Source organism: Elaeis guineensis, chromosome 13, assembly GCF_000442705.2.
Source record: "Elaeis guineensis isolate ETL-2024a chromosome 13, EG11, whole genome shotgun sequence".
Classification (NCBI taxonomy): Eukaryota; Viridiplantae; Streptophyta; class Magnoliopsida; order Arecales; family Arecaceae; genus Elaeis; species Elaeis guineensis.
The window spans coordinates 15,759,813-15,782,270 of record NC_026005.2 but is presented as its reverse complement, the minus strand read 5'-3'; the positions used below and the strand labels follow the sequence as shown (position 1 = coordinate 15,782,270).

Genomic DNA, 22,458 nt, shown 5'->3' with positions numbered 1-22,458 from the left:
ATTAAGCTGGGTTCTTTTTTCGTTTTTCGCTTTTGTTTTGGCTCGCTTATCCTCGGCTGGCGTGTTGTTGTCTTTTAGATGGCCTCCTGTTCTTTTTCACTGCAGTAAATTAGCTGCCTGTCTTTCTCTCGTGGTATGGTGCGGATGCGTTGGGTTCAGAGGAACAGGACAAGTTTATGGCCACTTGGGTGGTGAGCACAATAATTACTACAGAGTTGTTAGCTTGCTCCTTGGAGTCTTTTGGCGATCATCAGGAACTCTTTGGAGTCTCTTGGTGGCAATCTTGCAAGATTGAAACACGAAAGTTGATGTAGAAGGGGTTACGGATAACTGTTGGAAGCGACTGTGTAATGGAAGGTAGTGCTATTACAGTGGAAAAAATTGGAACAACTACTGTAGAGTAATCAAGGGTGAGCAGGTGGCTGGACCGGCGGGAGAAAAGGGACCGGACTAGCCTTCCACTGTCAAAAACCCCTCTCCAGTGGTGATGCAGCGGGTTGATCAGCAGGAAGACAACGGTGGAAAAGGGGAATTGGATGATGGGGGGACTGTGGGCCACAAGGAGGTTGTGGGCCAGCGCAAAAAGACCCTGATGACTGTGGAAATTCAGCAAGGCAACAAGATTGGCCGTGGGAGAAGTCGAGATGATGGAGTGATGCCGGAGGAGTCCGCATTGGGTTTGCCCTCCTCTTACCACTCTCACCGATGAAGATTCTCATCTGGAATGTATGCGGAGTGGAGAAACTATCCTTTCGCTCCACCTTTCGAAGACTTGCTTAGCAACACAATTCTAAAATTAGTGTCTTGACGGAGACTAGATTGTCAGGATCTAGTATGGTTTGTGCTCGTCGTCACTTCTCAGCTAACTGGGGGTTCTATGCTGTAGGCTCCTAGGGTTTATCTGGAGGGATTATTGTTGTGTGGCGTACTGAGGTTACTACTGTGGATATATTTCACTGCTGTAATCAGTAAGTTAGTATTGTTATCACTGAAATAAATGGATCTACTTGGCTCTTGTCCAGTGTGTATGCTAGTATTGAGTATAGAGAAAGAATGATCATTTGGCAAGAGGTGGCTACCCTCATGGACCAAGGGATTCCTACGGTTGTGGCTAGTGATTTTAATTATACTACTGGTCCCGAGGATAAAGAGGGGGCAGGCCTTTTGTAGATGATATGGGCTTTAGGGAGTCCAGAGAGTTCATTCAGTCTATTGGTCTTATGGATCTGGGCTTTGTGAGGTAAAGGTTCACCTAGTGTAACAACCAGCTTAGTGCTGCTCGAATATGGGAGAGGATGGATAGGGTGTTTACTATGGCCAACTGGATCCACCACTATCCTGTCCATCTTGTTAATCACTTGCCGAAGATTGCTTTTGACCATTGTCCACTGTTGTTGGTCATTGACACCTCTACTTCCCATGGGAGTCCCTTTTAGATCGAGAAGTTTTGATTTTCTTACCCTAGATCATGGGAGATTGTCAGAGAAGTCTGGAGACTGCCGGTCCGTGATGATGCTATGTACCATGTGACCAGGAGGTTGGAGCTGACAAGGAGGCGTCTGCTGAGATGAAACAGGATTGAGGTGGGTGATATATTCAAGAGATTTGAGACGGTGGAGACCTCTATCTCAGAGCTTTAGGAGCGGGAGGATCGTGAGGGGGGGCTGAGCTGACTGACCTGAAGGGCTTACTATCCACCCAACACACCCTGCTTTGGCAACAGGAGATCTTTTGGAGGCAGAAGTCGAGGGTGCAGTGGATTAGGGAGGGTGATCGAAACATGAGATTTTGTCACTAGTCCACCATTATCCTGCGACACAAGAACCGGATTAGGATGATCAGGGCATAGTGGGACAATAGAGGACCTCAAAGGAGGAGATCAGATAGGAGGTTGTTTAATTCTTCAGAGCCCACTGGATGGTGCCACTAGGAGGGAGCTAGACAAAGTACCTTTCCCTCTATGGGGGTGGCAGTTACGGTGGAGGAGAATAGGTATCTGGTGGTTGATGTTACTGGGGAGAAGATTCGAAGGGCTCTTTGGATCATGGCTGAGGACAAAACCCCGAGCTTCGATGGTTTTCCTCCACTCTTCTTCAGGAGATATTGGCTACTTCTCCAGCTTGACGTGGTTGCGGCGATGCAGGAGGTCTTTGTGACTGGCTAGATGTCGGAGAGGTGGAAGCAGACTTTCATCGTCCTGGTTTTGAAGAGACAGGATGCTTCAGAATCCAGTCACTTCAGATCGATCAGTTTATATACTACCATATATAAAATATGTGCTAAACTAATGGTGTGCAGGTTGAACCCTATTCTTCCTCCATTGATATGTTTGGAGCAGGGGGCGTTCGTCGGTGGGCGTAGCATTTTTGATAATGTTTTTATCGACTAGGAGTTCATGCATGATTTTTGGCATGCCACCTTCCATCATGGTCTGATGGTAATCAAGCTTGATATGGAGTGAACTTATGATCGTATGAGTTGGGACTTCCTCGAGAGGGCTTTGATAGACTTGGGCTTCCATCCCATATGGATCAATTGGACCTTGGCCTATATTCAGAGTCCTTCCTTTGCCATCTTGATCAACAAGACACCTTCAAACTTTTACTCCATGGTTGGGCTACGCCAAGGTTGTCTCTTGTCCCCGTATCTTTTCATTATTTGTGCTGACATCCTCTCGCAATCTATTCGTGTTGCGGTCTATGGGTCAGCCTTAGACCCTTACATGCCGGCACTTGATGCCCAGCCAATCTCACACCTCCTCTTCGTAAATGATTGTTTGTTGATCGGATTTTGGAGGATTACTATGCAGTTTCGGACCAGAAGGTCAACCTCCTTAAATCAGTGGCTGTGTTTAGTTCGAGGATGCCGGCCCAGTAGTCGATAAAGGATATTCTTGGGATTAGGTAGTACAACGAGACCTTGCAGTACTTAGACATCCCTATCACTGGGTGCAGGTTGAGAAGGATGGAGTGTGTGGATATTAAGCGAATGATCTGGGAGTGGCTTGAGGGTTGGCAAGGCTGTGCTTTATCCATGATGGGGTGGGTTACCTTGGTGAGGTTTGTTCTCAGCTCCGTTCTTATATACCTACTTTCACACACAGTTCTCCCTAGAGGCCAGATAGTGAAACTGGAGCAGTTCTTTCAAAGCTTTCTGTGTGGATCTTGACTGGGAGGGGGTGTCTATTTGCTTGCTTGGGAGATGGTGTGCCGGCCTTTAAGGGATGGCAGTCTGGGCATTCAGTCGTTAGCCACTAGGAGGGAGGCCCTGATCGTGAGGCATACTGCACGGCTTCTACTCAGTCCAGACTCTCTATGGAGATCGATCATGATGGCTAGGTATGGCACGTGGCCTGCTAGGGGTGAGGTCCATCCTAGACGTACTATTTTCTTTATATGGCATAAGATTTGTGCTCATGCTTTTGATGTTGTCCCTTAGACTAGATGGCCAGTGGGAGATGAACACTCCACAGATATCCTTCATGATGTTTGGATTAGAAATCTACCATTCAGTCGGTGGCCAATATTTATCAGTGTGGAGATCACTACAAGAAAAATAATTTTTACCGACAGCTATTAGCGATGGCAAATTTGTCATCACCAATAATATTTTTTACCAACAGAAAATGGCAACCAACATATTTGCCATCGCAAAAAAAAAAGTAATGATGATATTTTTGACTTTTAGTGACAGCAAGTTGCGTCGTTAATAGAAAATAATTTTATTTTTTTAATTTGATTATAGGATTATTAGCGATAGAAAGTTCTTATGAGCGACGGTATTTTACCATCGCTGATACTAATCTTAAAAACACTCTGTCAGTTCTTCACTTTACATTTTCGCTCATCCCACCGCCTCCCCTCTTTCCCCCACCTTCGGTCCCCCTTTTTTTCCTACCGTCGGATCCTGCTGCCCTGAGCCACTGATTGCCTCTTCGAGCCCTTGGCCATCGGATCCCACTTCCCCAACCCTCCCGCCGCATCTTCGAGCCCCCATCCATCGGATCTTGAGCCCCTCGACTGCCTCCCACCTCTCCAAGCCCCGACCGCCTTTTCGAGCCTTCGACCCACCTCCCCCCAGTCCTACCCGACCATCGGAGCCCCCAAACTCTCCCCTAACCCCCATGCTATCGGAGCCACCTCGCATCCGGCGTTCCCCCGCTTCCCCGAGCTCCCCCTTCTTTCCGTCTACCTCTCGGAGCTGACATCCTGCCGCTTGGCCTCTCTTCTCATTCCCCACCCTCTCCTTGCTGGATCAGATCCCCCACCACCTCCCTCTTCTCCCCCCGTAGCTCTCTTTGTCGGATCGAACCCCTCGCTGCCTCGCTATTATCCCCCGGCCCCTCCCCTTACCGGCACCCCCTCCCCCCTCCCTCGGCCCTACCCACTACACCGCCCTACCTGCTGCACCGTGCCGCCCCTCATCCCCTCCTCGACGACCGCATTCCCCCATCCCCTCCCCCCTCTCACGGCCTTAAGCACAGCACCACCACCACCTCCCCTTCCCCCTCCTCGGTGCCGCCTACCTGCCTCACCATGCCGCCCCTTCTCCCCTTGGCCCACTCACCCGCAACAGCCTCCCCCTCGAAAATCCTCTTCTTCTTTTCATTTTTGTTTTTGTTTCTGCATCGGGGTTGGGGTTTATATCCTTCTGTGCCTACTTATTTGAAAGCTGTTACTATGGAACATATTTGTAAAGGTATAGGCACTTGACTTTACCAAGAAAATTCACCATTTTCTTGATTATTTTGTTCTTTCTATGATTTCAATTTAAATCAAGATATCTGATATAATTTTCTTAGCTTGATAGCTTGATATGATTTGTTTGTTTGATAGCCATGTAGAAGTTGGGCTAAGATCAGAAATTCTATCTCCATGTAAAGGTGAACTGTGCTTCCTTAACCTTCTATGAGGTTGTGTATTACTTTGAGAGAATTTGCATTCAAAGATGTGAAGCTGGTGTAGAGGAGATGGATGATAAAATTTTTTTTTATTGGTGGTATGCTATCAGGCTAGGTTGGCCCGATGAGTCACTATTGTTTTATATAGAAGTATCATCCTTTTGAGTCATTAATGTTTGTACAGATTCTTCTTTTTAGTTAGATTATATTGTGCAAAGACCTAGGATAATGCTAAGGACCTTCAAGCAATTTTTAATTGCTTTGAAAAAATTAAACATCTTTGAAACTGAGGCAAAGTTCCTTTAACAACGAACTATTCTACTTGAAATGGTACTTATTATTTATGCACTTAAATATATTAATATCATAAAGGCAATGTTAATTTATTTGGTACCTACTATAAGCTTTATGTTGATTTTGTTAGGTGTTTAATTTTTCTAGTGTCACATATTTTATGAATCTTTTGCTCATTTTATGGATAGTTCCCATTTTACATTGAAAAAGTATAAGAGTTGGTACTGTAGGTATATAATAACTTAATTTTTATTATTCCTGTTATATGGTATTTTGAAACTTGGTCTAGGAGGCAATATCATAATTAAAGTTAAGTGTCTTTGGAGTATTTTGTGTTAAGTAATACTGGAAATAATAGAATAGCCCCTTATATTTTTTACTTATTGATAAGTTTTTTTTTGGCACAGTGGATATAAGTACCTAATAATTTAATTGTCACAATTATAGATGCTGCTAATTCTCTTTGGTGTGGTCTGTCGGGTGAGCTATCTAATAAAGACAAAGATTGTCCATGATTATGATACATCTGGCATGAGATATGTTAAACAAGTGATACATTTGGCACGAGGTATGCTATGACCTCTTTTTTTTATTTTCTCATATGATATGTTCAAGCTGATGGATGTCGATAGATTTTTCTTGTTATATTCTTATAGTTGCCTTCTTATTTTTTTTGATGATAATCCAGACTTAATAAATATTGAAGAAAATAGCTCCACAGATTGCTATAGCCTATTTTTCTTATTCCTATATGATGTGTTAAAATTGATGGGTGTCGATGGATTTTTGTTGCTATATATTTATCATTGTCTACTTATTTTTTCTGATAATGATATAAACTTAATGGATATTGAAGAGAATGGCTTCATAGATTGCTCTAGTCTCTTTTTTGCTATGACCTCATTGGCTCTATATGTTATGTTGGTATTACTTATTTTTACTGCAGATAATACTTTCTTGTTTAGGATATATTGTAGCACATTTACAGAGCCACAAGAGGGATGAGTAGGAGTCGGGTCATAAGATTCGATCACAGCTTCGATCCTCCAGCAGCTTGATACTCTTCTCAGGGCTCGATGACCTAGACATGGGCTGACGCACATGTGGAGGAGGTCGTGCAGAGGCTTTGGAGCCAGCGATCTCAGAGCTTCCGAGATGCCGTCCGTAATATGATCGTTAAGATTTTTTAGGATCCGCATTTGCATGATCAGCTGAGCTCATTGTTACAGCCATCACAGCAGGTAAGTCTATTAATAATTTTTTTTATTTATTTTAAATTTTTATATTTAGAAGCTTCATATGTTTAGATTTGAGTTCGGAAAGAAGATATACGAGGTAAAAATTTAATCTAACCATCCAAACGATGGACCGAGGGTGTCTATAGCTATATACCATCGAATGAAATATGTAAGAATAATCTATTTGAGAATCGAAATAGTATATCAAAATATACATCTTCGTATCGATATATATATATTTTCATATCAAAATTTATTAATAATATTTTATTTTTCTTCATGATAGGATGTTGGGACATCTGACTCTTATCCACCAACCGTCGGAGAGGATGTACAGGAGCAGAAAGAGGATGAGGAGGGTCTTATATGATTTTTTTTATATGTATATAATTTTGATAGTTATAAAGCAATATAAATTTATAAAATTATAAAATTTATATTTTTAATATAATATAATTAATTTTATATTTATGATTATATTAAATAATTATTATTTTATTTATAATAAATTTTAAAAAATATTATTGCTTGTTAATGTAATTAAAATAAATTTTAAAATATTTAATCATAAATTTTTTAAAAAAATTAAAATTTATTAGTGATGACCGTAGCGACAACTATGGCATCGTTAATAATTTTTTAACACTTTAATTAAAAAAATAAAATTATTAGTGATGGTCTTCTGTCACTAATATCGTCGCTAATTATTGTTATTAGCGACTGCGATTTTACTATCGCTAATAATGGTAATTAGTGTTGGGAATATTTCTATCGAATTTTTAACGATGGTGTACCATCACTATTATCATTAGCAATGGCAAAATGACTATTAGCGATGGCTAATAATCTATTTTTTTATAGTGGCTTACTGAATCAATGAGAGTTATGGATCTCCTTCGTGCTGATGGTGGAGGGTGGGACCTAGCAGTCATTTCTTGTTGTTTGATGAGCAGCTGGGGGAGTAGGTGATGTCCCTTGCGACCCCCATATTCAGAAGTCCAGACATCAGAGTTTGGAGACACTTCTGCATCTCAAGAGTTGTGACGGGGGACCTCTACAAGATTTATCAGAGGGAGCCCATCAGACACAAAGATCTTAGATGGATCTGGAGGTTGGGAGTGCATCCGAGGGTGAGCCTTTTCCTCTGTAAGGTGGCGTGAGGCCGGCTTCTAACGAGATCCCTCTTGCGAGCTTGGGGCATGGATCTTTAAGTAGTGCGCCCTTGCTGTGACTTCCAGGAGGAGATCGTTGAGCACATTCTCTTCCAGTGCTCGAGGGCGGTAGCTATTTGGTCCCTGACGAGGTTCTACCAGGGCATCGCTTGAGCGGAAGACCCCACTTAGGCCCTTCTGGAGCTCTTACAACGTAGTACTGGAGGTGATATGGCTAAGATGCTGGGGTTCGTGTTGCTCTCCATATTTTGGCGGGCCAAGAACAGCTTAGTGTTTGACTCCAGATGATATTTGGTGAAGCTTATCTTTGAAAGAGCCTCCATTATGACGGCAGGGCTCATTGATGTGACGTCTAGACTGTCGGAGACCTGGAGCTCCCACCTTGCTCGTGTAGCGATCTGTCGGGTGTTTATCTCCTAGGAGCTCCCTCCATTCTATTTGAAGGTCAACTTCGATGGGAGTGTTAATTAGAGGCAGGCTTGGTGGGACTGGTTTTGTGATTCGCGGATCAAACTCCAGATTTGTGGCTGCTGAGGGGAATTACTTGATGGAGCCTTCGGTCCCTGAGGCTGAGCTTTGTGCAGCCTAAGCGGGGATTATTTTTGCCAGGTGGATCTTGGGGGCGACTCAGATTTTTATAGAGGGAGACTTAGCCATGGTGGTGACTTGGCTCCAAAGGTGCACTCACAGGAAAGCCACTCACCCCCTTTTGTATGATGTCTCAAGGGTGCACTACTCAATGATTAGGTACATCTTCTATGAGGTGAATATTGCGATTGACTGGGTGGCAGCTTATATAGCTAAGCACATTGGAGAAACTATCTGGATTGAGTTGGAGGTTATCCCTAAGCGACTTTGGGATGTTTTGTTTTTTGATTTTGTGGATTGTATTCATACAATACTTGTTTGAATGAACCACTTTATCAAAAAAAAAAAGAATAAAACCCATTTATTCAGCAATATATGATTTTTTTTTCTTTTTGACACTGAATAAAACCCATTTATTGTTTATTCAGCTAAACAATAACAAAGATGAAATTTCAAAAAAGCTTTTGTACTTTCATTAATTACTTGATAAAAGTGATGAGGCTGCTGCCTATTCTTTCTTAAAGTAGTGTTTGGATGCCTCACTTCTGGATGGAATAAGGGCTTATTCTGCCTTATTCTCTCAAACAAATAAAAAAGGCATGATAGGCCATCCTGGTTTAATAATTTCGGTCAATCCTCCCTTATTCCCATCTACTCTGATTTAGCTATTCTATGGTGGACGATGGAATAGCTTATTCTAAATCTTTAATGAACATTAATTGTACCTTATTTTAGGTATATGGAATAACAGAGTATTAATTACATTTTATTCCCGATGGAATTGCAGATTTCCAACGAAATAGAAATCTGGAATAAAAAGGATGAATAGCTATTCTCTGAAAATTCATATTCTTATTGCAGAATTAAAAAAGGATATTCAAACATTACCTAAAAAAATTGCTATTTGTTCCTCCCAACGCAGATTCAGGCCATAAATTTATTCGGCCAAAAATGACCAAACAAATTTCAACGGGCAGACCAGCTAGGCCTCATTTATACTGTTTCAGGTTGGTTATTGAGGTAAACCTGGTCAAAATCCTGCCTATGTTCTTCCCGAATATATATTACCAGCATCTCTAGCCCCAGAGCAAATGCTTCCACTATAGGAAAAATGGTGTTCAGAGATCTTCACCCACCAACGCTACCAAAAAGCATCGACAAAGTTTAGAGAAAAATTACGGTATTTTTTAAAAGTATCTAAAATTAATGATATTTTTTTTTGAGTAAAATTATTGATGTTTATAAGTATTGTTAACTTTTGTGCATATGAATAATTTTCTTGCCACATGACAAGAGATCAGACCAATGCAGCTCCGGGAATTTGTGGCCACACCTGGTTCGGTTGATTATGAAACTGCCAGACCAAACCTTGAACCTTCATGAACGATGCTGAACTGACCATGGACCCACAAACAACCCACATTCTCGGTAAAAAGCACAACTTCCATTACAAGTTTCTAGGACAAACAAATAGGGATACAAATGGAATCAACCAAGCCCCAACAGAAATTGTCTTTCGGATATGCAATCTTGGGCTTGGGTGGTTTGACTCATTCTTGGGTCGGATCGAGTCTTGGTTAGACACATTCGAGGCATCTATCCCCTAATGGTATTCAAGCCATGGATTGCCTTACTACAATTGCTTCAGTCCTTTGTCTTGAATTAAAAAGAGTGGATGAGAGTTTTTTTTTTTGCCCCCACCAAGTTTACTAAGATGATACATGTAAAAATGGTATGATTCGGATTGTATCTTTTGCGTAAAGAATGACCTATCTTCTTTCATAACATCAATCATTGGATCACATAATGACCACTACGAGGTTTATGCAAGCAATTGGAAGGAACTGGTTGGAGTGCTTCGAAAGCTGTGCAAGTGGAGATCTTGATATTGTGAAAGAAGATCTATCATTCTATCGCATGAAAGATAAAACCCGAATCCAAATATTGTCTGCGGGCGACTTGAACCCAATTTACTATAACAATATCAGCAATTTACCAACTGAACCAATTGATACCCATCTTCAACTTTCAAAATTTCCAGGTGAAGCCTTTACCTCAATAATTGATTATCAAGGCCGGCTCCCCAAGAATAAGGTCCATAAGCATAATACAATGGCAATTAAGCAAGAAGAATATCTCATGACTGAAGTAATTGTATTGCAAGAAAATTAAAAGGCTACATCACTATAGATGGAGGAATCCATCAGGATAACAAGTCACTGATGAGGTTTATTACGGATTAGATAGGAAAATGACCACTCTCATTCGAACATCATTTCCTTGAGACAGCATGTACTGAAAGGATAGTCATAACTACCATGAATACGGTAGCCAGGAGAAGGAAGCCCGCAGAGACATATACATGATCAAAGAACTTATCAACGTCTTTTAGTTCTGGATCATCTTGCAGATCCGCGCTTGCGAATAATTTATCTAGAAAGTGCTTAACATCGACTGTGAGCCCAAATCCGGCCCCGACTGCCATCGCAAATAATGGTGTAAAAACCTGCTCATCCATGCATAGATTTAATTAGTCACCAAGTTTTAATAAAACCATCCACGTTGCGGTAGTATGGGGAGAAATAATGGTTATATAGGCTTTTTTTTTTTTGTGGTATTGTTTCATCCGAAATCCTGATTCTAAGATGCATTTAAATCTAGGCTTCCACGTGAAGATGGATTCAAAAACCAATGAGAAATTCTTGGTGCACTGCAGGCACTGTGGAAAATCTGACGTGGAGTGCATTGTCTTCGTCGATTGGTCCACATAACGATCATTTTTTAATACGCATTTAATGTTTGTAGTTTTACTTTTTCATTTGAAATTTTGAATGACGAAAATGATCCTGCTCTTTGAAAAAAATTTTGATATCTTATATCCATATTATGACATCCTACATATGGGAAGTCATAATTTTTTTCTATGGGATATCATAATACGACAGAGGATGTTATAATATGCATGGGATATTATAATTTTTTCTAAAGTATAAAGATATTTTCATTATTTAAAATTTTTAAATGAAAAAATAAAGCTGCAAGCATTAAATACACATTGAAAAATGATTGGATAAAAATATCCTTTTCATATTATGATATCTTGGACTAAATTATGACTTTCTATATGCAGAAAGTCATTATATGTCACAGGATGTCATAATTTTTTTCCACATGATAGCATAATATTACATAAGATGTCATAATAGATCACAGAATATCATAATTTTTTTCAAAGAACAGAAGTATTTTTGTCATTCAAAATTTTTAAACGAAAAAAGAAACTACAGACATTAAATACGTATTGAAAAATGATGGCTATGTGGATCAATCGAATAATGTGGTACATTCCATGTTAGATTTTCTACACTGTCCGTGGTGCACGAAGAAATTCACAAAACCAATTTGGTGGCTTTAAAGCTTAACTCAGACATCAAAATGGAAGGCCTAATTTAAGCCTGGCCTGACACAGGAGAGCACAGAGTGGGCCAGAGCGGCCCATCTTTCCTTGTTTGGGCTTGTTCAAATACTGCTGCATGAATTGCATGTTGAGAAAGTTTTTGTGCATCATGTGTGGTCAATAAAAGCGATGTGAAGTGCACCACTCAATCGTTTTAGAGTACGTAGTCATCACTTTTCAATGCATATGTAATGTCTATAGTTCTACTTTTTCATTTAAAATTATGGCATCTTATGGCTATATTATGATATCCTATGGTTAACTTATGACTTTCTTTGTACAGGAAGTCATAATTTTTTAAAAAAATCATAGAGAGAGAAGGATATTTTTATCATTAAAAATTTATAAAATTTTTAAATGATAAAAATACTCTTCCATTCCTTATGACATCCTGTGGTCAAATTATGAACAGGAAGTCATAATTTGACCGTAGGTTATCATAATATGGCCATAAGATATCATAATTTTTTTGGAAGAAGAAGAGTATTTTCATCATTCAAAATTATAAATGAAAAGATAAAATTGCAGGTATTAAATACGTGTTGGAAAGCAGTGATTACGTGGCCCAATTAAGTAGGACGGTATATTTTTTCTATACCGCATGCGGTGTGCAAAGAATTACTCATTGCATGTTATGGATGATAAGAGTGCCATTATATGGTAGGCTAGGTTGTTTCCAATGAAAGCAGTATAGGTCTGATGTCTCTTCATGCATGGCCTAGCTTTATGATGCGTCAACCTTTATGTCTTTGTAAACTACAAAGATCTATAAAGGTATGTATTTAGTACCATATTGGATAGTTCTCTAGTAATTAAACAAGAACAATGAATCGAAATGATACTTTCCAGCTAGCAATTTGGCTGCAATCCCAAGTTGTTACAAATTGTTTCAAAGTGGATCTGACCTATGATGGATGTAGATTGTGAAACACTGCAGAATAGGTCCATGTAGGTGTATGTTTAATCGTACATCTATTATGCATTTGGTAGATTTCACCTTCTGTCTAGCTTTTCGATGATCTTAACTTTTTGCTTAGTGACCAAAAAATTTTATGTTCAATCTTTTAATGGTAGATTCTCGTAGTTAAAATCCAATGTCAAAGATCTTAAGTTTCCTCATAGACAGCATGGAATAAAAACTTTGTTATGGTCATAGGTCAAGGGATCGAATAGCTTATATGGTTGGCTTATTCCTCCGTCTTCGCATACGTGAGGTATTGTCCACTTTGACTCATGACCATTTTTAGGCTTCAGTGGGCCTTTGACTTCAATGGGCCTTGATCATTTAGAGCCTTATGATCATTTAGAGCCTAACGATTTAGCTCTTTAAAAAGTGCTTCACATTGGGAGAGAATGTTTCAATCTATATAAGCCATATTCCCTCTTGACTCATAATCGATGTGGGACTAAAGAAGCCTTCTCTATATTCTCTTCCAATCCATATAAACCATATTCCCTCTTGACTCATAAGGGAAGCCAATATTGTGGTCATAGATCAAGGGGTCGAATGGTTCAGATGGTTGGTTTATGCCTCCGCCTCCGCATACGTGAGGTATTGTCCCCTTTGACTCATGATCATTTTCAGGGTTCAGTGGGCCTTAGGCTTCAATGGGTTTTTGACTTCAATGGGCCTTGATCATTTAGAGCCTCATGGTTTTGTCCTTTAAAAGGTGACTCATGTTGGGAGAGAATGTTCCAATCAATATAAGCCATATTCTCTCTGACTCATAACCGATGTGGGACTAAAGAAGCCTTCTCGATACCATAACAAACTTATATTAAATTTTCTCATAGAGAACATGGATAAAAACTTGTACTAATTATAATAGAACTATTAATTATTAATCCAAGTCTGGAAGAAAATCTATGAAAACATGTAAAGACTATATGAAGGTAGGTTATACCAGATCAGGGAAGATAACAAACTGCGAAATCTCAGTGCGATTGCTTATGCTCAGAGCTGCAAACGGAATTTGCAGGAGCGTGTATGCACATCCAATGACCGCCACCGAAAGAAGAAATCTGAATCAGGATTGAGAAAAATTATAAAAAGAAGAGAAAACACAAGACGAAGAATGTTATTGTGGCTGAGAAGGTGTTCATCCATGGAACGCAATGCAAACGGATCACCTAAAAACATTCTCTCACCCATCATCCATGAATTTATTTGCTTTTCAAAATAATAGAGAAAGAATGGCAATCAGGCACATTACCTATAAGCATAAGAATTTTTGAAGGTAACTTTAGAGGGGTTGTCATCAACGGTTAAGTAGGACGTAGTCACCTTGTTAGTGGCAAGGACCATGAGGGAAACAAAGAGAAAAATGAACACAAAGAGCCTGTTGATTAGAACTGTAATCGCCACCGAAGACGCCATTTTAGATAACTTGGGAATGATCTCTATCTCGCTGTTGCTTTTATACTACGCCCATGTAGGTGGACTGCTTAGAAAACTAATGACGGTCTGGTTAAGTATATGTAGTTTGCCGAGGCATATATATAGGATTTCTTAAAGCTATACGATCATGGATCTTAACGTTCTTTGATAATTTCTTTGTGGATGGTTTGCTCTGGTTTGGGCGATTGGTTGGTTTTCAGGCCTGCTTTGGCTTTATTCTTTGCACCAAAGCTACGAGGTCAAACGTCACCTTAATTCGTCAGAGGACTTGTTATCAGCGATAATTTCAAAGAGTTAAAAAGTTGAAATCGGCTCCTCTGTGGTCCATGGCACGGTGGACGCCGGCAAACAATACATATATACCCATGAACCATGCCAGTGCGTGCATTGTTTGCTGGCTGTCTATTATATGATGCATGCCCAACGCGCTGCATTGTATGGTTATGGTGCACTGCAGAGGATCCATATTTTTCAAAATTATTTCTCTCTCTCATAATATAATAACAGTGACACTAAAAATTTAAATAATAATAATAACAAAAAAAAGTAGTAGTTGAAAATGAACAGATTTGGATTATATTGGAGCGAGAACCGGAAAAAAAGGTTCACTCTCCCCTTAACAGAAGCCCAAGAAGATAGTTATTAAGCAAGAAAGGACTTAAACAAGAAAATCCATTCTCTCTTTTCTTGTTCATTTTAATCACTGATATCCTCATCGTATGTTGGATTAGGCAAATACTGAGAATCTCTTGGATTTTATTGGGCCCAAACATCTTCCGAGCAGCTTGTACTCTATCAAGTATAGAGCTGACACTTTGATTTTTTGCCATGCAGCAAAATCTCAACCGAACGCTACAAAATTCATCCTATATGCATTCGAATTAATCTCGGGTCTGAAGATCAGATTCTTCAAATCATAACTAGTAGGTTTGGATTTAAATCCGAAGGAATCACTGGGTTGTGTAGCAATCTTGGGTTGTCAAAAGTCTGAGTTTCCAATTCAATTCAATATTTAGGAATACCACTCCATTTCAAGATGTTATCTAAAAATCAATAAAATTTTTTATTAGAAAGCTTTTTGATTGGAAAAAAAAAGATTCTATCTACGGCCAGAGGCCTAACCCTTATCAATTTGGTTCTAAGGGTGATCCCAACTTACTAGATGTCGGTGGCCCAAATGCCTACTACTATTATTAAGAAAATTGATAGCATTTGTCAGAACTTTCTTTGGGATGAAGGTGATGTTTGGAATTGCATCCTAAAACCAATCATGTGACGATTGAATTTCTCTTTGTATATGAATTATTCATTGATAAATAAAAGTTATTTTAACATTATTTATCACAAAGTTGTATCTTCCTTATAAAGCTCTTGTGTTGTGATAAAGTCTTTAGAACTATGTTAGTAATCGATAAAGAGATGATTTATCATATAGTTCTTAAATATATTTGCGATCAAATGATACGTCATTACAGGACGATGACGTTTATCAAGTGCAGATCATTGTGTGCTATATGGGTTGGTTGTCCTCTTAACCAAGAAGTGTGGTGACACTGGTATGGTATATAGGTAAGATGTAGGAGCATATTATCACTGAATAGATGACTCACATACTGAGCGTTCTGCTGTTAAGAGCTGCTCCCGAAACATATGGACATAAGTATTTCTTAGACCTGAGATTACAATAGTGACTTGCAAGCAACTCACTGCGCTTTGGTGCCAGACTATCTGAATTTCTAATACAGTGACGGAAGGCTACTAGATACAATCAAGTACTTGCAAAGTTTGTGTGTGGATCAACATGGGATTGACCCCTTCGGATTATAGAAGATGATGAATCGCTGTATTTCAATTTAGTAAAGTTTTAACTAGGATAATCTATGAGATGAATTTGAAAGGTTGAAATGCAATGTGGATGAAACACTCTGGGTTGATAGTTAAACCTAGCTCATCCTAGAGTATTCAGGGTCAAAGGGATGAATTATATGGTAATTATATACATAAGTTCTGAAATATTTTTTTATGATTATTCGATCTATCTGAATGTTGAAAATCATTGCTAGATGGTATCTTCAATTAGTACAGAAATTAGTTTCTATGCTACCGGCTTAGTGTTCGAATCTATGGAGTCACGCACACAAGTCAGATGACGCAGGAAAGTATTGACCAATATTTATATATCCAATTTAAAAGTGCTTAACTTGATTGAATATAAAAACTAACTTATTTGAGAATTAAGTTATGAGTCAAATGGGATTGAAGAGTTGACTATGTTTAGCTAGCACTACACATGAGGTTTAGGTTCAATTTTGGGGATGAACAGTTTTTGATCTATGATCTAAGGAGCCAATGAGAGATTAGATTTAAGTGCTAATTGATTTTAGATTAGATCTGAATTAATTAGACTTAATTGAATTCAAAATTTTAAGTTAGACTTGATTCTAAAGTCCTAAATAGTTTATGATTAACAGCTTTTCGAAATTATTTCGAATCAGCTTCGAATTAGATTCGAATTGATCCCTTTTTGGATGAGATCTTTGGAGTCCTATTTTCAATGGGACTCTCTCACTCCTTGGTCGACCAGCACTTGGTATAGTGCTAGTTGTGGGCTGCCCCACATGGGTGTGGGCATGGGTGCAAAGTGGGAGCCATATGTGGTGCCAATCCTTTCTCATATAGGAGTCTTTCTTTGATAAGTTATAGACTAATTCAAAGCTTATTTGAATTAGGAGTTTTATATTTATTAGATCATGAGAATCATCTATAAATAGAGAAGGTCTCTACCTATGGATGCGTAACATAGAAATTAGATTGAGAGAAAGAGAGAGAGAGAGAGGCTTGAAGAGCTTGTGGCCATCTACCCTTGGCGTGCTCTCCTCCTTGCTGTCCCCTCTTCCTCTTAGTGTCGGCCCTCCTTGGGCATCCCTTTTGCTGGTGTGAAGGGTCACACCAGCACCTCTCTTTCCTCTTTTGGTAGCCTTGTGAAGTTGCATCAATCTAAAGATTCATCCTGCTTTCCTATGTTGCCTGACGTGCGTGCGAAGTAGAGTGCCTACAGATTCAGACCTACGCGAAGGCTTGAATCCAGATTCTGAAGATTTAATCTTCAATTCTGTTATAATCTAGATAAAAATTTGATCTTTATTTAGATAGATTGATAGAAAATTTTTAGATGCAACTTTGGTTATCCACGAGAAACAAGTTTCTTTCCCTTCAAATGGTGTTAGAGTCAGGCTTTGATACATGGATGTATAACTGAATTTTTTTATATTATTTACATAGGATATATAATTAAAATTTTATGCTAGATATTAAATCTAATTTAAATCTATTTAAATAAAATTTTTGATCTGATTTTGATTGGATTAGATGAACCTAATCAATAGTTGATTAAGATTGTTATAAGTTTGTTATAACAAAATTTTATAGCTACTGAATTTTTGTTGAAATAATAATCTGATTTAAAATATATTTTAAATTTATTTTTATAAAAGTTTAATATTATTATTTTGATTATGAAGTAAAATTTATTTCAGATCTGAATTGAATCTATTTTGATAGATTTTTAGATCTAAATTCTAATGAAATTCAGTACTACACCAAAACAAATTTAATTAGAAATTTAATCCTTATACGTTCATGTTTGCATGTAATTAATTTTCTATATAATATTAGATCTAAAATTAATATTTTATAATCAGCATAAGATGTATTTTAGATCTGATATGATGTATATGATGTATCAAATCTAATTAAATTAGATGAAGAATATGATTGATAAGATCAAGGATATGTTCATGACATAAATTATTTTATTAAAATTATATATTGATGTGATTACAAATGAAATTAGATTTCAGATCTTAGTAGTCTAGTACTCGAATTAATGAGATCATCAGACCATCTGATTATAAGAGATCGAAGGGATTAATCTTCCTCTCTTACCCATTCGATGGGTTCTCTTATGACGTATAGGGGTATCATTGTGATCCAGTTTTATGAAGAAAAAAAATGAATAGATTCTTATAAATTATTTTAATCATAAATATATTTAGATTAGATCTAAAATAATTTATGATTCATTACAATAAGATAAATTCAGGTATAAAATTATTTTAGAATCTGAATAGCATATTACATTAGATATAATCGGTATTGATTTAAAGGTTGTCATGATGCATGTGATGTATGTATAAAGTTTAGATCAAACCTATGCATGTTTATTATTAAACACATTATAAAAATTTATTTTCATGAGTTAAAACATATGGTATGCTTCACTTAAAATTTTGTTAGAATAGTTCTACAGATTGAAATATAGGTTTCACATACTTAATTTTGAATTAAGTTTGAATGATTTAGATTTGAGAATTGAAGATCATTAAGACACCACACAAATCGATGGGCTATGGATTAGCATGAATCAGATCCTTTTAATTAGTTAGACCTAGGGTTAGAAATACATATGGATCAAGTAGAGAAATTGGTTAAATCTAATTAAGTGTTGAATTAGATTAGGTCAAATTTTTTCTAGATCAACCTCAATAGTTAAAGTTTGATCAAGTCCATATTTTTTAACCCTAATAAATGGACCATGATCATAGCTCTGTGGTTAAATCCAAATCTTTTGATGGATCAAATCAAAATTAATTAATCAATTAGTATCTAAGGTAAGTTTGGCATATTCGATCAAGTGATTTTTAATTAGGAGCTACTCACCTAGATATGCCTACGATAAGTTAATGGCATATCCCTCCCACTGATCTCACTTACCTGACCAACATGGTAGATTATATTTTTATTAGATCACTAGGTGATTCGTGCTGACCCATACCATCAAAGTTAATCAGTGTGACTGATTTAGGTGTCTTTTAATCAGCTTGTATCTAATCTTCCACATGACTTGGTAAAGCTAGTGGGAGGATTTACAACTTACAGGTTAACTTCTTCTCTTATTCTAAGGTCAATGAAATCAAATCTTCTAAATTATTAGGTCCATAAAATGATATAGTTATGGCGATAATTTGTGCATAGCCTCCCATTAAGATACATGATAATAAATCTAATATTCCAAATAGACATTGGAGGCACCACACACCTGATGTTTATTAGATATTGAAATTATCATTCATCATATGATCATCTTATTGTACCTTCAGATCAATGCTCAGATTGATCGAGCCACACTCAGATCTAAACATTCGTTTGTTGGATATATTTAGTATTGTCATGTTAATGGTTGGACCTAACCAAGATTTTCAGTGGAGGGATCACACGTCCGCTGAAGGAATGCCTAAGGCAAAACTAAATTGCTAAAAGTTGTTTGGAGAAATAATTGGTTATGAGCCTATCCATGGATGCACTAAAGTTGGCCAAGCCATACTCAGATCTGAATGCAGTCTGTGAATTTTAGTACCTGCTAAGGAATTAATGTAATTCTTCGAGTTAGAGGTAGAGGCTATCAATTCGTATAAAATAGTGAAAGAATCTTTAGACTAAAGTCCATATCTTTAGAATTAAAAAATAATTCATATAATAATAGACTTTTATTTTTTCTTTCAATTATGGCCAACACATTATCCCTCCATATGCTGTTGGCAGCGATAAGCTCATCGGATCTAACTTTGATAGCTGGTATCGAAAATTGAAGATCGTCTTAGAGCACGAAAGAATTTTGTACGTCTTTACGGATGAGGCACCTGAAGAACCTACTGTCAATGCTCCTCATGCTGTGAGAGACACTTACATAAAGTGGCTCAATGACCGCACGACTATGCGTTGTGTGATGAGAACAGCTATGAATGATGAACTTAGCCATAAGTTCGAGGATGCGCTGTCTGAACAGATCATTCAAATATTGAACGAGTCCTTCGGCACCCCTAAGGATATGAAGAGACACAAAACCTCTTGCATAGTGTTCAATATTTGTATGCGAGAGAGGGCTTCAGTCACCGATCATGTACTGTACATGATTGAGTAGATTGAACGTTTGGGCAAATTTAACTTTTCTTTGCATGAATAGTTAAGCAAGGATACTATCCTCAACTCGCTACCAAAATTCTACCTATCCTTTCTTAGTCATAATAGAATAATGAAGCCTACAGTGAACTATCATAGTTTGCTAAGATTACTGTAGACTTTTGAGAAGGATCACTAGCTCCAAAAGGAGCCGATGCATATTGTGGGAGGTACATCTACAGGTCATCGATCCTTTAGGAGAGGAAAGAAGAAGAAGGTGCAAAAATTTCATGCCGTCGATTCTAAGCAGAGCAAAACATCGAAAGTCGACAAGAGCCAGGCTTCTTTTATAAAAAGTTAGATCATTAAAAAAGAAATTATCCTGCTTACATAGCCATCCTTGATTCAAACAGACCTAAGAATAAGAGAAAGAAGCAAACGATCGCTTCATAAGGTACTTATATGATAACTCCTTATAATTTTTCTATTTGTGATACTACTACCTGGATATTAGATATAGAAAGTTCAAATAACATATGTAATTCATTACAGAGATTGTAGGTAAGTAGGAAGTTTTGAGAGGACGAGCGATTCTTGAATGTTGGAGATGGAAGTTTTGTTCCAGTTCTGACCTTGAGAACTTTGCAGCTTGTCTTTGAGTCCAGTAATGTCATGTTTGATGATTGTCATTACTATCTCTCTTTTATGATGAATGTCATCTCTGTAGGTCTTTTGGCCAAATTTGATTTCAAGTTTATAATAAAAGATAATTTTTGTGATATCATTATGAATGATACTGCAATTATGCATGGACAATTAAGACATGATATATACATAATATCATAGTCTGTTGGTGTAATGTGCACATCCAGTAAATATCCGAAAATAGATAATATCAGTGAATCCTACCTTTAGCATTGTAGGTTTGATCATGTGAGCAAGAATAAGATCGACAAGTTAATCAAGAAACGTATCCTTGATATAGATGATTATGAATCATTACCAACCTACGAATTTTGTCTGCTTAGTAAGATAACTAAGTCACTTTTTAAGGAAAAAGATGAAAGAGCCAACGGTATCTTAGGTCTAATACATACTGATGTATGCAGACCTATGAATATAAGTGCCAAAAGAGTACACTACTACATTACATTTGCAGATGATCTATCGAGGTATGGATATGTCTATCTTATGAAGTATAAATCAGAATCATTTGAAATATTCAAACGATTCTATACTGAAGTAGAGAAATAGACTGGGAAGAGTATTAAGACCCTTCAGTCAGACCGAGAAGATGAATACCTCACTAGTGACTTTCTGATATACTTAGAAGAGAATAGGATTCTCTCACAATGAGCCCCTCCTGGAATGCCACAACAAAATGGGATGTCTGAAAGAAGGAATCGAACCTTGTTAGATATGATCTGATCCATGATGGACTTTGCAAGACTGCCAATCTTTTTCTGGAGATATGCTCTAGAAACTGCCTGCTATATATTAAATAAGGTGCTGAGTGAGTCTGTCGATGAAACTCTGTATGAGATATGGACTGAGCGTATGTTGGTACTCTCATACCTTAGGGTCTGGGGGTGTCCAGCTTATGTCAAGCATTTAAAATAGATAAGCTTGAACTTAAGTTCAATAAATGCTTATTCATAGGATATCCAAAGAAAACTAAAGGATACTACTTCTACCTCACTGTAGAGCAAAAGGTATTTGTCAGCAGTAGGACAGTCTTTTTGAAAAAGAAGTTTCTTAGGGAAGAAGCTAATTCCTGTAAAATTGAACTTGATGAAGTTCAAAAGGTGAAAGGATCGATACACACAGAATTGGATTTGATTGGAGATCAAATTCAGAGCCAAACCACTGAAGAGATCTCATAGAGTACCGCATCAGTTAGATAGATACTACGATTTCTTAGTGGAGGATGATGACCCCATCGAACTTGATGAGGATTCGATCATCTCTATAGAAGCCATGCAAAGGTCCAACTCTCAGAAATAGCTTGATGCTATGAAATCTGAAATAGAGTCCATGGAGATCAATAGTGTATGGACACTAGTTGATCCATCCGAAAGGATGGATCAATAGGGTGTAAGTAGATTTTCAAGAGAAAAAGAGGAGCAAACAGGAAGATAAAGACCTATAAAGCTCGTCTAGTTGCCAAAGATTACCGTCAGCATTATGGTATTAACTATAATGAGATGTTCTCTCCTGTGGCAATGCTCAAGTTCATCTGGATTATGCTTGCTATCGCTGCACACTTAGATTATGAGATCTGATAAATGGATATCAAAACTATTTTTCTTAATAGAAAGTTAGAAGAAGAGGTGTATATGATGCAGTCTGAAGGGTTCATATACACAGACGAGTCTAAGGTGTGCAAGCTAAATAAATCCATTTATAGACTTAAGTAGGCGTCTAGGAGTTGGAACATGCATTTTGATAAGGTG

At 37.8% G+C, this 22,458-nt stretch overlaps 1 protein-coding gene across 1 annotated transcript; it reads right to left on the bottom strand.

The window, feature by feature from the left end:
- Nucleotides 1-10,291: 10,291 nt before the first annotated feature.
- Nucleotides 10,292-14,103, bottom strand: LOC105056408 (CASP-like protein 4D1). Its single transcript, XM_010938597.4, has 3 exons — nt 13,863-14,103; nt 13,554-13,671; nt 10,292-10,698 (listed from the first exon to the last, which is right to left on the bottom strand). Exons 1-3 carry the CDS (start codon nt 14,024-14,026, stop codon nt 10,465-10,467), a joined length of 516 nt encoding a protein of 171 aa, XP_010936899.1. The 5' UTR covers nt 14,027-14,103; the 3' UTR covers nt 10,292-10,464.
- Between the last annotated feature and the right edge of the window lie 8,355 nt (nt 14,104-22,458).